We start from the raw sequence: 17,209 nt of genomic DNA on the forward strand, positions 1-17,209 counted from the left end.
CTGAGGTCTTCCTCATTTTTTTTTTTTTTACTGTAAAATTATTCTCACAGTAAACTTCTGTTCTGTTCTCAATTTCCTTTACTTTTATGTAGTTCTGTTTCTGTCTTAATGCTTTATAACCTAAAACCATTTGAACTGCCTTTAATGAAAATGTGTGATACAAACAAACTTGAACTTTTCCACTGCAGATAGACGAGAACTCCCACAAAGTCGAGTCTGGACTGGTCTGATTAGAAACATTCAACCTCTCTGCACTGAGCTGCATCAAGTACTGATGTGTGAGTGTACTTTTTTTTCAATGCATATAGCTATTTTGCTTGAATACAATAAGTGCTAGTACTAGTATTTTGTTGTAACCAACTGACCAATCAAAGTGATCACAGATTAATTTTTCATAACTGATTAGGTGATATATCTAACTGTTTACTTTGAGAGTGTGGGTGTGATCTTGGGGCAAAAACACAGATGTTTTGATTGGTTCAGGTTTGATGCCAGTAAGCCAGGACTTCAGATGTTCACCACCAAACAGAGGCGCTCTTTGTCTTCACGATGATGAGTAAAGCAGTCAAGAGATTACCTCAATCTGATTGCAGTGTGTGTGTGTGTGTGTGTGTGTGTGTGTGTGTGTGTTTGTGTGTGTATGTATGTGTGTTGGACAGATGATTCACAGAGGTGCCAGACGTCAAACAGAACAGACGTTCAAAGGTCATCAGGACTACAAATAGAGAAAAGAGAAGAAAGAGCCACTTTGTTGCTGCTTTTCTGTTTCACATCATTGTAAATTAAATTTGTTGTTTGAGATGATCAAACAACATTTTATAGGATTATAAAGACATTATCTTATATTACGAGAACTTTTTATGGGAATTTAAGTGATATGTTTGAATTTAAGTGGTATGTTTGGCATTTTATTAGCTGAATGATGAACTGATCAAGAATAATCAATGGTGATAATAATCCTCGACTGCAGCCATAAACAACGCAGCGTAATAGAAAACACGTGGTTCTACAGGGCTGTAACAGAAATATTGACTCCTTCATTCATTTTACAAACTCAAGAAAATTACAAACATACATACATAATACAGTTGGACAGAGATTCCTTGCTTTATAGTTAGATTTAGGCTTGATGTTTAAATGTATGTGAGTGTGGCTGGAAGAGGATAAAGTGTGATAATATTTTGTATTTGTATGTTTTCTATATTGCACTGATGATTCACTGTGATGCCAATCATCTGAGTAAAACATCTGCATTCTTTCTAAATTATCAGTCTGCGTGTGTGCGTCACACACAGGCCACATCCACTTCCTGTCAGCCTGTTTAGACAGAAACATTGTTTACTATATGCACAACTGGAAGCGCTCCCACCACTGTGGGGTGCCGGCATGTCTGAATCATCTCACAAATATTTCTCTCTTTTTTTTTGGGTGCAGAAATAAACTTGTCTGGTGCGTAAATCACTGAGCCTCATGCAGTCTCTTTGCTTTGACGCAGACACCTGGAAAGTGATCGCTGTATTTGTCGTCAGCCTCAGGCAAGTGCTGGAGTGCACAACTCCTCGTCTGAGACGCGCCGACGTCAAACCGTGAGTCAATAACACAAACAGTACATCTACTCAAGTACTTCTACTTATAAAGGCACTGTATGTAATTTCTGCCTCACATCAAAACAATAACAAAAGATGTAGTTTAATGATGTTGTGAAGTCGTGACTCAGGAAATAATATTCCATGACGAGGTAATGTATTCAGATTACATTTAGTCCTGTATGCTCACTTCCTTCCTAACTCAATGACATCTGCCATGTTTTCCCAGATGCCACTGACAGGTGACCAAATGAAACGCACTGTTACCTAAAATTACAGATTTTTCTTGGTTTGAACATTATTGGAAATATTGTAAGTACACAACTCAACAAAATATATAACATAGGTCTAGTCAGTTTTAGAAATTTTATGCGGAAATGTTACATATTATAGCTTTAAGTACAAGTTTAAGGTAATTGCACTTTACTCATAATCTTTCCATTTTGTCACTATATTTTACTACACTGGATTTTAAATGGAATACTGTACTACTGCAATACTACACTTCATTTATTTAATAACTTCAAGGGAAAATTCAGATTATGGTTGTAAAGGTTGTATGTACTTATCGATAATCAATGTATTACTACAGTAGATATACCACCGTGGACAGGGTCAGCAGAAAAATGTATTTAAGCCACCCAAAAAGTTTAATATCAGTTTAAGTTTAAGTTTAATATTTTGCCATCAGACAGCCTTTTTTACAGGAAACCACTGTTACATAAACCAGATATTGGTCTTACTCACTCAACCAGACAGATTTCTGCAAAAAGTCATTTTACCTTGCAGTAAGGAAGTAACCTTTTAAAACACTGAAGTACAATAACGCAAACAAACTACCAGTGGCAGACCAGCAACTCCCATGTTCTGAGGGGTAAAATTACTGTTTTCACCAATGAGTGAAGCAAGAGAAAGAAATATTTGGTCGATATAATGCAGCTTCTCGTTGGGAAAGGCTGTCTGAGGGCGAAGTAAAGCAGTGAAACTATTCTAAACACTGTGTAAACTTAAACCGATATTGACTTTTTTTAGTTGGACCTTTTATAAGTGCCTAAAATATATTTTGCTGCTGACCCTGACTCTGCTTCTCCAAACCGGGGGCGTGTCGACCATCTACTGTAAGTGACAACTGATTCGTACCTCATAAAACAACACTTTAAATAATCCAGCTATTCCCTTCAAATTACATGTTACTTTGCTGTTTCAGATTAGTAATACAAAAATTATCAGCAATATAATAATTAAATAACAAACAAATACTGAGGATATGTACTCAAATAATCAGAATGAGTACTGCATGCGATCAGATCCAAATGAGTCCTCAGTTTCAGTGTCAGTTTTTATTACATTCATGTTTTTTTATTTAGTCCAAGTATTACTCAAAACACATTTTATTTCTAGATCTGGCTCTGAATAACTCCTCTCTGCCAGTGGCTCTTGTGCTACATTTTGAGTCTCATGGGAGTGACAGGATTTCAAAACTGTGACAGGAGTCAAGTGTCCAACCCAAATCATTACCAGAAACAGCTGTCCCTCCAATCAAGTCTTATTACACCCTCAGGTCCAAATATGAAAGACCTCAGTGTTTGTATTGGGTTTTATAATGTACGAGTGCATTATTAATGCGTGTGGTTTGGTGTTTGTAGTTTTTGGCCCGAGGACGACAACATCAAGATGAGGTGTGAGGGGAACAGTCAGATGGATCCAGATAGAAAACTGTGGGTTTAAACCACAGTTGACAGTACATGTACTCGCCCTCGTTAAATATCTATGTAGGAAAAAATGCACTTGTAAACAAGTTATGTACCCCCTCTCCCGTGTTAAAGGAAGTTTTCGTTTTTGAATGACAGAATTTCATAAGTGGAAAAAAAAAATGCCAAGTCATTACCAAGAAAACAACTGCTTCTCGTAATGTAGCTTTGCAAAACATGTTGCAGAACAGAAAAAAAAAAAAACAGTTACAGGAAGGCAGACACACAAACACATCAGTATCAGTGAGAAACCCTCTTTGAGTATTCTGTCACCAGCATTAGGTTTCAATGGTACATTCTGTTGCTAGTAACAACAGCTGACTGTTACAACAACAACAACAACTTTCACTTTTGGATAGACAACTTTGAATTGTGGAGAAATCTAAAGTAGCCAAACCTCTTGAAAGCATTTGTCCTTTTGCTTTCCACCTGACATCCACATCTCAGCTGTCATTTTCTTTAGTCTGAGGCCCATCAGCTGAGGTGGGTCTCCAACCTCACATCAGTGAAAGTATAAAACATGCATGTTAAATGCATGACAACATGACCCTAGAAGTGAAGCCAAAAAGCTTTTGATCTCCCCCTAATGGCTAAATGCAGTATAGGTCATGAGCCCCCTCCATGTATATATTAACTGGATTAATTACTGCACTGAACTTCAATCATGTTGCTCTTACACAGGAGATAATTGCTGATATGAATGTTGCTAATTTGACAGCTAGTCTGTATGTAAGTCCAATTTCCTTATCACAAGTTTATTTTTTACAATACCTTGGGTCTAACTTCACTTCATGGAAGGTTTTTCTGATTCATAATTATATTGTAAATATCATATATGTGTTATTTCATAGTTTTGCCTCCAGTAAAAACCAAAAAGGCTAACTGCTGTCCTTCAGCTTTCTTAGAAGGGTGTTTAACTCACTGAAAAACTGCTAACCCTGACCCTGGTCCTGCTTGGACACTCAAAGCATATACAAAGTATACATATATACATATATTACCACTATGTAACTTTATGTAATCAGATAGTTCTCTTTTTCAAACTGAGTCAGACAATCACACAACAAGCACAGAACAAACAACGTCAGACAAACAACAGTCAAGTGAAAAAAAAGAGTAAATAAAAACAATTATAACAGTCATTTAAAAAACTCATATAATAAAGCTATAAAACCTCCAACTCTAGTCCTGCCAAGTGTAGCGCCAACATCTGGTTCTGTGTATCCAAAGTCCAGTAATTGCTTGATAAGATATGGCAGGTTTGATAGCAGAGTTTTACATGCAACGATTATCCCTCCCTGTCAATAAGGGACTATTAGCTAACATGTTTTTTTTATGACCGCAGCCTGGCCTGACGAGGTTACCAGAATGTCGAACAGCACCCTGGAGAAATGCTGCTTTAAATCATTTTAGCAAACATCCCTAACTCTCAAAAGTCCATCTGTGGTAATGACACTTAAATTTTGGCACAGCATAATGAACGTGTGCCTTTAACCAGGGAATCTCCTGAATTTGCAACATAATTCCTGGAGGTGAGAAATTCTGTCCAGCGTGTCTTCACTGATTGATGATGAAGTGATGGAGAACCTTGCTTGGGGTTTTCTTTTTGCAAACAGGGGATCCGTCTTCCAGACGTGAGTGAATGTGTGTGCAAACCCACATGTAGAGGCATGAGGGAGTCAGGGTATACATGCATATTTTCAAGTGTGTGTGCGTTTGTGAGTGCCAAAAGTCCACTCAAATTACATTTCTCTTTCCCCTTGTTAGCAGTCACCTCTGTGGTGAGTCTGGTGATTAGGTGATGCTGAAACCATCCAAGTAAAAATACTCAACAATGCCAGAAACACTGAAGCAGAATGAGAGGGTGCCCATGTTGAACCTGCCTACCTTATTCTGGCATGTCCACACATACAGTGCAAGCACAAACACACACACACACACACACACACATGCTCATTACCGCTCCCTTCAAAGGCATTCCAGTAGTTAAACTCAACAGTATATCATAAAGCATCATGGAGTTGCAGTAACCACTGGCTCCACTTTGGCCTTCACAATGGAAAACGCCTCACCTTTCTCTCGTTTTTCCTTTGCCATTAAAACAGGAGAGCAGCTCCCTGCTTGTATGTGCGTGTGTAACCTCTGTGGTAATCACAGCAAGCCACCCAGGCCAAGTCAGCAAGTTTTTATTATGGTAAAGCATTATAGAGCATTATAAAGTGAACGCTGGCTGGTATATATATATATGGTAAATGTATATGAAGTGTTATGTGCTGCATTTATGATGAAAATAAAAAAAAGTGGGTCACCTAAAAGTGAAAAAGTCCAAATTCAAATTGAAGTGGGTCTGACGCAAAGTTGTTACAGTTGTTTCAGTAAGATGAGATGAGTCATCCCTATCATTTACTGTAAGTTGACCTAACATATTGGATGTAGCTGGACGGTTTTCAGATGCACAAGTAAGAAAGTTTCCAGTGGACAGTTGAGGCTTGTTTCCTGGCTTTGACTGCACGTTGTGGGCTTGTTTTATGGATTTTTTTCATTTTGGTGAAAGACCTGTTCACATCCATTTGAATTTGTGGATAATTTCATCTACATAAGCCATCTGAATGTGCCAAGGGTTTTATCCAATATTAGATGGCATGGTAAGAACATTAACCCAAAATATGAAAGTGCTACATAGTATACAGTCTAAACTGAGAACAGCTTTGCTGTAAATCTATTTAGGTTGAATAGAAATTATGTCCCAATTTATTTTGATGAGTTTGTGTACTGCAAAACAAAAATGGGTTCCTCTTTTTTGCTGTGAAGCAAATTGTTACATTTTCTGCAAAGACAGCACTCATAAAACACAAAGTAAAACCTGCTGCTGGTGATATTTTTGATTCAAAGTATAGTAAGTTAAACAATATGGTTTGAAAAGGGTTGTATTGTGGCTTTGGGGTTTGGGACAAGCCAGGGCCCTTCTTTGCAACACGTCCCTTTTCTATCTCTCTGCATTTGCTCTCTGTCTCTAAACTGCATATCATCGAATAAAGGTAAAAATAGTTTGACAGTAGATGATGGGTGACATGCTCCCAGTTTGGAGAAGCAACCAGACTCCGTTGCAAAATGAGTAATTTAACCTTGCAGAGATCAGGAGTTGTTGGTCTGATTTTGCAAAAGGAATTTGGTTGAGCTGAGAAGAGAGTGTTCTTTGGGTTATATAGTGACTGTTTCTGGTCAGGAAAGGCTGGCTGATGTCAAGGTTAAGCTGTCAAAATACAATAAATATAGTGTACACTTAAAGGAGAAATACGTAAGACCCTAGCGTTCAAAAATGAGTACTAGCATAACAAGTTGGAGCCTTAGATGGTATAGATATAGCAGTGCAGTGCAAGTTTATACTGTCACAATGACAAGTGACGGTGAATCCTACACTGTTACATCGAAAATACACAGTCTGATGTTTGAGTTCAGTCACTGTCTGTCTTACTGCCGGCCAGACTCCATTAACAAATTGATTGATTTAACCATCTACACCCTGTAAACGATTATTAATTTTTTCTTATGACTCATAAACATACACTTACTTATTTGGTGAACATTTGGCATTAATCTGAACTCTAAGTAATGTGAAACAGGCAAACTAAAACAGACAGAAATGGAAATTTCAGAGGAGAACATGCTGGCTGTAGCACTACTTAATCTCTGACGACATTTCTTGGTCCTTTAATGATTTCATAATTATTATTAATACCTCATACAACAACACCTTAAATAATCTGAACTACCCTTCTAAAATCGTTCCAAAGGTTATTTTAATATTTCCAAACTTGTCCGGCACAATTAAGACCTCGTAGACATGACGTACTGTCTTCAAGTTTTGCATTATGTGTTACGAAGCTGCTTTTCCTCAAAGTTATGTAGCTGACTGATGATCAGCTGCAGATAGTTTTGTTTCAGGCCACTGAGTTCATGCGACTGACACAAACATGTCAGGCCTCAGGTAGTAAAGGTCGCACACAGGTCACTTATTTAACAGAGTGAGCTGTTTGAGTACAGTGCAGTAACGATATACAGCCACGCTGAGAGAATTTCATGTTCCAGGTAACACACACACACACATATATCAGGACTGACTGTCACGTTGTATAAAGTGTCTCCAAGTCCTTATTTCTCTGACTCTTTCTTTCTTTACAGCTGAAAACGTACCACACACACTCAAATGCACATGTGCTGGCTGCATGTAGTCACACACATACAGTGTTTGATCCTCAGTTACCCTGGAATGTGTTCATTTCCTCTTTCAATAAAAATGCTCATAATTGGCTGAAGCTCCCTGTAAACAGCTGACTGTGTTCACGTGTTTGTTAACTAACTGAACAGCTTTAATGATGGTGATTTAAGCTCTGCAGTTACAGGAGGTGCATTTGAGCCTGACTTTGGTGCAGAGGGGCTCTGCTCTGTGTGTTTTAAATCATGGATGGTGGATAGTTAATGTCTTTTAATGAGCCCAGGTTTCACATTGATGCACTAATTTGGAAAATAATTTGACAAATAGACATAGTATTGGTTTAAAGACATATTTTCACCTACACTTGGTGATATAAAGACATGCTGATTGTTTTGTTTTGATTTTTATGTCACAGTTTCTGTTTTCACAGAAACTTGTTGTTTGCTAAATGCTGAATGCAGCTCCAATAAAAAGTGTTCAGTGTTTTTTCTAATGGATTTATAATCAGTGACAGCTGGGTTAAACTGCCAATCTGCCTTCAAACATGGCTAGAAATTAACATGATCAAGGGCAAAGAATTAATAATAATTAATAAACTAAAATTGTAGATTTTCCGGGATTGTGTCAATGGGAAGCAAAATAATTGGCAAATCCCATAAGTCCAACTTGAGTCCACTTTTTATAGAACGGATGAAGAAGAAGATTTGGAGCATCCTGGCAGATAGCTCTCATCCTCTCTTCAGCCAGTTTGAACAAATGAGCTCCAGGAGGCGCTACAGAGCCCCTCTGGCAATTAAAAATGTACATAAATCCTTTGTCTCCAGTTCCATATACATTAAAAACATATCAATAACATCATGGCAGAAATCTGAAAACCAGAGTTTGGTTAGACACTATGAAGGGTGAGTAAGAAAATATTAGATGTGTTGTGATACCATTTTTTCCTTCCCAATACTGATTCTGATACTGAAAACTTGCAAACTGACTGATACCGACCACTGATCTGATACCAGTGAATAAAAACTATACATTAATTATCATTATGCTTTAACAGCTGTATACTACTATCTCTTTATGGATGTGATATCGTTGTTATATGGCTGGCTAATATTAAACCATTTATAAAACATGAACGATACAGATCTCTCATCCTCGGGGAAAAAAAATTTGTTGGAGATGCCGCAGGAACACAGCAGAGCACTTTTTTTTTAGGGTTGATAAATTATGAGGGGTCAGATTGGTGCATAGACTAACATTTTTGGCTGTATCGGAGGCATTTTCTGATACTGGTATCACTGTTGGAAGAATCTTAGAAAATACACTGAACTTTCTGGATACATTTGGTGAACTAACCCTTTTAGTTTACTGGATACAGACATGAAAAGCAGCAGGGCCATCCGAGGCCATGAGAACACAAATATTTTAGTCAATACATTCCATTCGCACAGTCCCAAAGGGAAAGTACCGCCACTCCTTCTCTGAGATTTAAGCGACTGGCATGAGTCAAAAAGGTAATCATCTGTTCCTTGCAGTCATTCAGCTGGCTAAGTGATTACAGAGCTGGAGGAACGGCTTTCATTTGGCTTTTGTACCGTTTGTATCGGGCGGTATGACGCGTCTGTGTGTGTGTTTACATCTGTGCATGTGTGCTTGAAGAAACAGGTGACGACAACGAAACAGAAAGTGAAAAGCTTAATGACAGCTTCAATATAAATAAACCAAACAGATCTTAATTCCACTTGAATGCTTGAAATCATTCATCACTCACTAAATCATCTGATATCTTGAATGCTGATGACTGCGGAAACATTTGGACAGTGTGCGGTGTTCGTCCAAGTGCTCACATTGTGCTAAAAAATGTGGGGAGGCATTTCGTCACCTACCACTCCAGACCAAACCAGGTTTCATGTTTGAGCTTTTCTCAGATGTTTTGACTGTGTAACTCCTGGTAAACATTTTCTGACTGATGGCTTAGCAGGCTTTCAAATATCCTCTACTTTCTACCTGTTTTCTAACATATCTAACACCGTTATAAAGTTTTATACTGTTGATTTCCATGCAGACTATTATTATGGGGAAAGAACGTGTTTTGTTTGGCAACAGAAATGAACACTGAAGTATGACATAAAACTTAAAAATCAGAACTGATGGCAGGATACATGTGGAAAATAGGGCAATAATCTTATTGGAATTAGCCCTAATCATACTTGAACATTTCCTCTAATGCTGGGAACAGTTTATTATTAACTCTGACATGCAGTGTGAGACTGAGCTTCTCAAACCAGTTAAAAAAAACAGTGACGCTGAACTGCTTCATTAAACTGAAGTCCTTGTAATATTGCACCGATCAACGGTCGGTCGCAGGAATGTGGCAGGAAATGTACCAATGTACGAACAAATGGAGGAAAGAAAACAAATAGCTGGCATGGATTTAAACACTGACATACAGTATATACATAGACATCTCATCAACCCCTTTGACCTACTGCTGACTCTTTGGAATCAGTCGAGAAATGTAAATTTTACACTGCTTTTTATCCAGAAAAATTGCAGCTCCCCAGTATTTGTTTACAGGCCAGTCTCGATGGGACCAATATGCCAGTAACACTGACGTACAATTCAAAGGCCAATGTGACGTCTAATGTCTTTAGTAAGAAGCTGTAAACACACTTTTGTGTGCAAGAAAACCCCACAGGGTACCTTAAATCTAAAGTGGGAGGCAGTCCTCCCCAGGAGCGGCAGTTTCAGGGGAGGCTCAGTGAATGGAAGTGAATATTACATTAAGTATTACATTAGTTATCAAAATGAGATCATATAGAGTAACTTCAATATGTGTGATTTGGTTACAGAGACAGTTAAGACATTCAGTAGTTTGGGGGGAATTTTTTCCCAGAGTCAGAAACTAATAAATGCTTTTGCACAGACCTTTTTTTATGTATTTGGTGTAATCTGACATTATGTAAAACAACTATATTAGGCTCAAAATGTCAATCTCTTGGCTCAATTTGAGTGGCTATGGGATCAAACTGATCCTAGAGGCATCCAGAAATTGAATGAAACTAAGCAGGTAAACTGAAAGGGGGTAGGAGGAAGACTTTTTCCAAGCTTTGTCTCAGGGGAGGCTCACGCACTCAGACTTTGAAAATACTTGGTTTAATCTTTATTCAGTATTCTAGTCCATTTTAATCATTTTCTAAATTTTATTTATTATTTATGTTGTGCCATTTAGGAAGTAACTGAACACTACACAATGATTATGCTGTGATTGTGACATAATTTCATGAGTAATTGATACCTTATTTCCTTGAGATCTCAAAATTACCCAAACTCACATAAACCGAGTTTCTCATTATTATCACATTATGATTAAAATCTGCTACATATTGATGTGGTAATCATCTAAAATCTGAACTTTTCTCCCTCCAAAGCGCATAAACATAAATATAACCACACACATGCTCTCACTAAACTTTAACTGCATCCGTTCTGCCTCTTTCCTTCCTGCCTCGGGTTTTCACTTTCTGGGAAACACTGGCCGCCGTCTTATTAGCTGTCATCAAAAAGCAGGTCCTGAAAACATCAGGGTGCTTGTTGGGACGGAGCTTTACAGCTACTTATTAGTGACACCACCCTTCCCCGATTTCAAGCGCACTTTCTCAGAAGCGAGTTCTTATCATTTTTTACCTCCTGCCCGCCCTCTCTCTACTGCCTCCATATTTCTTCATCAGGACACATCATCTGCCACAAACTGCCCTCTTCTGCCTCCTCTTATATAACTAATAACTGCTTCCATGTGACACATGCAGATTTAAAGCCCCCTTTCCCCAAACTCTGTTACATTTTCCCTCCTAAGGATAAACTGTCACTCTTCAGTTTATAGACTCTGTAAATTTACTGTCACACCGCTCACGTACGCACACTTTCTTCGTGCTTTCTTTGTTTGTCAGAAGAAGAAACCAGTGAGGGGCAGCAGGGAAGAGATGCTTAACGGTGTAAATCAGGGCTGAGCTGTGAGGAGTCACTGCATGTGAGAGAGGTGTATGAAAGAGTTACAGATGTTTTTCTGTGTTAGTCACATTTTACACACTTTTAAGTCTTCACAGTGTAGAGCAACAATTTTTTTTGTCCTCAGGAGAATGGACGTCCCGTTGTCCCAGGGACAATAAAAATAATGTCTGGAACAGTAGAGACTTTTATCAGAAATGAAATTATTACATTGTGGCATCATGAAGTATACATAATCTTGATTGTTAGGAGTTTAAATTGAAAAAGTGGCCACTGACACCAGGACGAACTCTCCGCTACGTCACATGCATGCTCACACACTGTCATAGTGTTCAAAATGAAGACAAATCATTTCCTGTGAGAGAAAGTGTGTACTGTAGTGTGATTTAAATTTTTATTCATACATAAATACAGAAATCGCAGAACTTCTGTGGTGAAGAAGAGTGAGTCAATGAAGTGATGCAAGTTACCAAAACAAAGTAATTAAACTATATTTATTACGTTGAACGTAAAAAAAAGAACTTAAATTTGAGACGATGGTTGTTAAGTCTGTGATGAGTGGAAGTAAAATTCAAGACAGTTATGGGACACTGGGGAAAGCAGTTCATTGTGAGACCTGGCGTAGAGCTGTGTACACACACAACAATCTAAATGTGATTTAAGGATTTGGTCACTATTCTAGGTCTGATTTCATCCGGACAAAGTGCTCATTGAAGAGGGGTCACTGGTCCAAAATAAACGACTCACAACTCAGAGTCAGTGACTGACTGATTGCAGTGACCCCTCATAATGACAGCAAAGTCCGACTGGCAGCTATTAAAGACAAGAGCTGCCCTTTGCAGTGTTTTCCCTGACTGTTCTGGGAAAAGATTATTCACCTTTTGAGTGACAGCATCCCACGGAGCTCAAGAAAGCTGGTGAAATGATTGAAAATGAAAGAAAAGCCCTTTAAAATGCCACTCTGTTCATTGCTCTGTTTAAAGAAGATGACAACAGCTTGGATCAATTCAGAGGAAACCACAGCGAAGTGTGACTGTTAATATGTGCCATCTTATTTTATTTGTGTGTTTCCTCCCTGCCTCACCTTCATTAAACTCTTCTGGTCATAAATTTATTGATTTTGTTTGGTTATATCCATCAGCATGCCATGTTAGATTCAAAGTAACTAACTGACTTTTAGCAAGAACTTTTTCATATCCAGGTCTTGTGAACTTCTGATGTTTACTGATACAATAAATAAATCCAATAAAGGATTGGGTGTTGCCTATTGGTAACTGGTATTTGGATTGCCATAGCTTTCCAAAGGAACACAAGATTTTATTGTAATTTTGAATGTGCCTGTGTAAAGAACTGTGTGCAGTGTTTTGCAAAATGTGTGATTTGTGTGAACTGAAAACTGAGTGTCTGAGCTTGTAATGTTGCATGCTTGGTTTAGGGATTCAGTTCATGAGTTTCATATTTCAGTCACTGCATTTCATCTTGTACTGCCAGTGTTTACCATTCTGCAACAGAAGTGCATCACAGTGCAAAGTGTGTCTTCGACATTAAGAATGTGTGTAGACTTTTGGAAAAAGAGTGAATTATTCGATGACTGGGTTTAGGGCAGTGAGTGTTTGGTTCAAAGAATGGGGTTTAGTGTTTAAACAATTGCGAAAAACTGTAATTACATTTTCAAATTACAGTTTTGTGAAGCTGATACAATGGAGAATGTTACTGCCAAGAAAACAATCTTTAAATCTGAAACTGAAACAGACTTGAACCCGACTTGATTAAGCATGCACACTAAACTATGTTGTACTCTAATCATGGTTAGATATAGGTGGGCTTTTGTTGAGGAGACAGAGTGTGTGTGTGTGAGAGAGAGTGTGTGTTTGTACCTGTGGCCTTCTCAGGGTTGTTGCACATGAAGCAGAGCCAGCCTCCCTCTTCCTCACTGTAGCCAAACAGGTCAAAGAAACGCACCTCCTCCAGCTGAATCTGAAGACTGTCCAGGTCCTGAGGAACAAAACAGAATATTTATTAACTGTCCTGTGCCGATGTTTAAACTTTCTGGTTGGTATGTTTTTATTAATACTGACAATAGGCCCCTTTCACACAACATATTTTGACGTGCAGGAAAAGCGCAAGTACAAATGGCTGAGTTCCACTTAGCTGCTTCAGTTACTGGACAGTTACTGTCATGACGTACTGGGACACTTGAATAAAACAGAGTCGTGGGGGGGTGTTTTGACAAGTGGATAGGAAAGTGCTCAAAGTTGACAGTATGTGACTGTTCTTACTTCTTTACACTAAGGGTCCATTAATTAACATTAGTTAAATTAAAACAGTTAATCAATAGTTAACTAATGTGTCTAGTGATCATTTAGTAATGTGTTCATGATAACTATGGTATTAATTCATGCATTAGTTTATAAAGATGCTATTAGCATTAATTAATGCCATAATAAGCATTACCTAACAGCTAATTAGAGCTATAATAATCATTATGTAACCTTAACTAATAACTCTTGTTAAAATTCATTACAGATGTTCACATTTCATTACAATCGGAGTACTAACTAATATATGGCTGATAGTTATGGCTAAGTAATGTTTATTCAGCATCCATATGCATTTATAAAGTGTGACTTCAGGGAAACATGTTTTCATCTGTCAATAAGGGTCACAAAGAGCATTAACCCGTACTTAATAATGGTTAAGTAATGCTTATTTAGCATTAATGCATAGTTAATTATAGTTAAGTAACGATTATATGTAACAATAATTAATGAATATCTACATGAAGACAAAGGAACAGCCAACATGTAGACGATGGATTGGGTCCAATGATCTCAACATTTAAGAAAAATAAGTCCTAAATTGGAGGATGGACAAGTACATGGGCAATTATTACTCTTAAATACACATTCATAAAGACTGAAATGGCTTAACTGTGAACTTGAATGACTGTATGATGAATTATATCAGCCATATACTAATATTAGTTAGTACCCCAATTAACATGTAACCTTTAATAAATGTTAACAAGAGACATTTGTTAAGGTTACTTAATGTTAATTGTAGCACTAATTAACTGTTCGCTAATGCTTATCACAGTATTAACTAATGCTAATAGAGGCTTTATAAACAATTCAATAATTTAGGCATTAATACAATGGTTAACATGGACACCATTAGTAAATGATTACTAGACACATTAATTAATATTTATTAATTTAGTTCTTCATGCTTATTACTGCATTAACTAATGTTAATTAATGGGCCATCATTGTAAAGTTTTGTGTCAAACCAGAAAGAAAAAGTGAGTGAGTGAGTGAGTGTGTGTGAAAATAAAAAGCAGTGGAAACCAAGACCCCCCTTCCAAATCCCTGAAGACCCCCTGCACATGGTAAGAGTTATGCTTCACTCTAAATACACACAAACACACTCCAGTGACACTTAAACTCTTGAGATAATACATATTTATCTCAGGCTGGTCGGGAGAAAAACGGCAACATTTAAGGAGATGATGGATTACTGTCATCAGTCTTCATGACAAAGATGCAGTTATTCTGCGTGCGTGTGTGTGGGTGTGTGTGTGTGTGTGTGTGTGTGTGTGTGTGTGTGTGTGTGTGTGTGTGTGTGTGTGTGTGTTAGAACTGCATTTGCAGAGTTTAACCAAATCTCTCCAAAATGAATTCATAGTTCAAATATCCTGACCACCAACCTGGCAGGAAACTCTGCTTCATCATTTCTCTTGAACTCTGACCCCACTGCGGTCCTCTCACATTTTCTGATGATCCATTTAAGAAGACTCACACGAAACGCCTAGAGGGAGCTGGATTTGAAGGAATGTAAGAAAAACAGGTAGCCGTAACGACCGAACTACTAGTGTGTTTGACCTTTAGACCAGTGCCCCCTCGGTCCTTGATGTTAATGAGCGAGGATATAAATGTGAAAGCTGTTTTTATGTGCATATTCCCATGAAACACACACAATTCCAACACACACACAGAGTAGCGGCCTTGAACAAATGCACATTTGATTAAAAGAGCGTCAGAGAGTTTGGATGCATCCATAAATCAGCTTTCTGTGTGTTGTTACAACTTAAATAATTGAGGTCAAAGGGCTTTGCCTGCAGATGCAGATAAACCAGGACCACGTGTGGTTGAGAGACGGGCCATCTGTGGGTTTACATGAACATTAATATTTGGACACAATTCACAGGACCATGCGGTCTTCAGGAGACACATGCTGCAACGGTGAGAAATCCTGATTATGATTACTGGGGGGGGGGGGGGGATACTGGACAGAGAAAACAAGAGAGAGAAAATAAAACATCTACAAATTGTCACAACTATGTACCTGCGTAAGTATATCTATTCAAACACTCTACTTAAGTACAATTTTGACATACTTATACTTTAATTAACTATTTCCATGCTGCACTAGTTTATACTTCCACTCTACTTCAGAGGGGAATATTGTATTATTTAGTCGTATTATTTATTTAGTTCAGCCTAGTTACTTTACAGATTAGAATTTAATGTGAAAAACATATTTTGATCTGAGCTTATAAAATACAATACATCTGTAATGATTTAACTACTAAATGGTAAGGTAGTTAAAGGAGCACTGCAACAATTTTGCACAAGAAATTCAGTTTATTCTTCACAAGGAGCAGTTCTATGAAAACAGTTCTTCATGTGGCTCTGGAGAGAGCTTTCTGAAGTCTGTGACAATAACTGCAATGATGTCATCAAGGTTGTCTTGGTTTCGGGTTTTGACTAAAAAAATTATGGTGGACAGCCTGCCTTACAAATAGAGGGTGTGGTATTTACAAGATGTTAGCATTTATCAGGCAAAAAAAGGTCTACTGAAAGACAGAGAAATGAGGGATTCAGGGTGTGTTGTCAGGAAGTGTGACTCATACTAGGGGCCAAAATTCAGGATATCTTGCCTCGAGTTTGAAAATCTGCTTCTCACAACCATTGTATAGATATAAATTGTCCACAAGGGCAATTTCTCTGCAGAATTAGTATTTTTAGTTTGATACTTTAAGCATCTTTTGCTGATTATACTCTTAATAATAATAATACTCGTAATTTTACTTGCAGTATAGTGTAATAAAAAATATTTTAGGCCACTTGGGGGCAGCAGAAACAAGTTGTGAACATAACATTTACACCTTTTAATCCGATATGGTGAACATGTTAGCAAACAGTTTTTCTTATTTACACATTGAGCAGTTACAGAGATTATCATTCAAGTCCACTATTCCCTCTCTTCTAGCTCCATTTTGGTCCCCACCAACTCTTGAGGGAAATATCTGACTCTTCAGCTGCTAAATGCTCCACTCTGTTCACCAGCCGATCGATAACAGTGTCCGTCTGCTGCTTGGTGCTGAGCAGGTAGTACAGAGTGAATGAAGACACGGATGAGAAGACGGAAACATGTATACTGTTTCATGTACGCAACAACCGGTTGCTGCGTTTCCTGGTCAGCTCGCTCTCAGCGGCTATTGTGGGTTTCTGCACAATATTCCATCACTGTTCCTTTCACACAACAGGAATTCAAGTTCTGGATTTGATACAGACTTTTATCCGGTCAGTAACATTAAGGTTATGTTGTGAATCTCTCACACTACAGGATCATTCGGGCAGATGGTTTGT

At 38.0% G+C, this 17,209-nt stretch overlaps 1 protein-coding gene across 1 annotated transcript in view; it reads right to left on the reverse strand.

The window, feature by feature from the left end:
* Positions 1–17,209, reverse strand: part of veph1 (ventricular zone expressed PH domain-containing 1) — an 84,463-nt gene that overhangs the window by 7,574 nt on the left and 59,680 nt on the right. Inside the window, exon 11 of the mRNA XM_084716382.1 lies at positions 13,436–13,553. Coding sequence (XP_084572508.1) covers positions 13,436–13,553 — 118 coding nt within the window. The remainder of the gene's footprint in view (positions 1–13,435; positions 13,554–17,209) is intronic.

The sequence above is a fragment of the Lutjanus erythropterus genome, chromosome 4, assembly GCF_056507025.1.
Source record: "Lutjanus erythropterus isolate fLutEry1 chromosome 4, fLutEry1.hap2, whole genome shotgun sequence".
Taxonomy (NCBI): Eukaryota; Metazoa; Chordata; class Actinopteri; order Lutjaniformes; family Lutjanidae; genus Lutjanus; species Lutjanus erythropterus.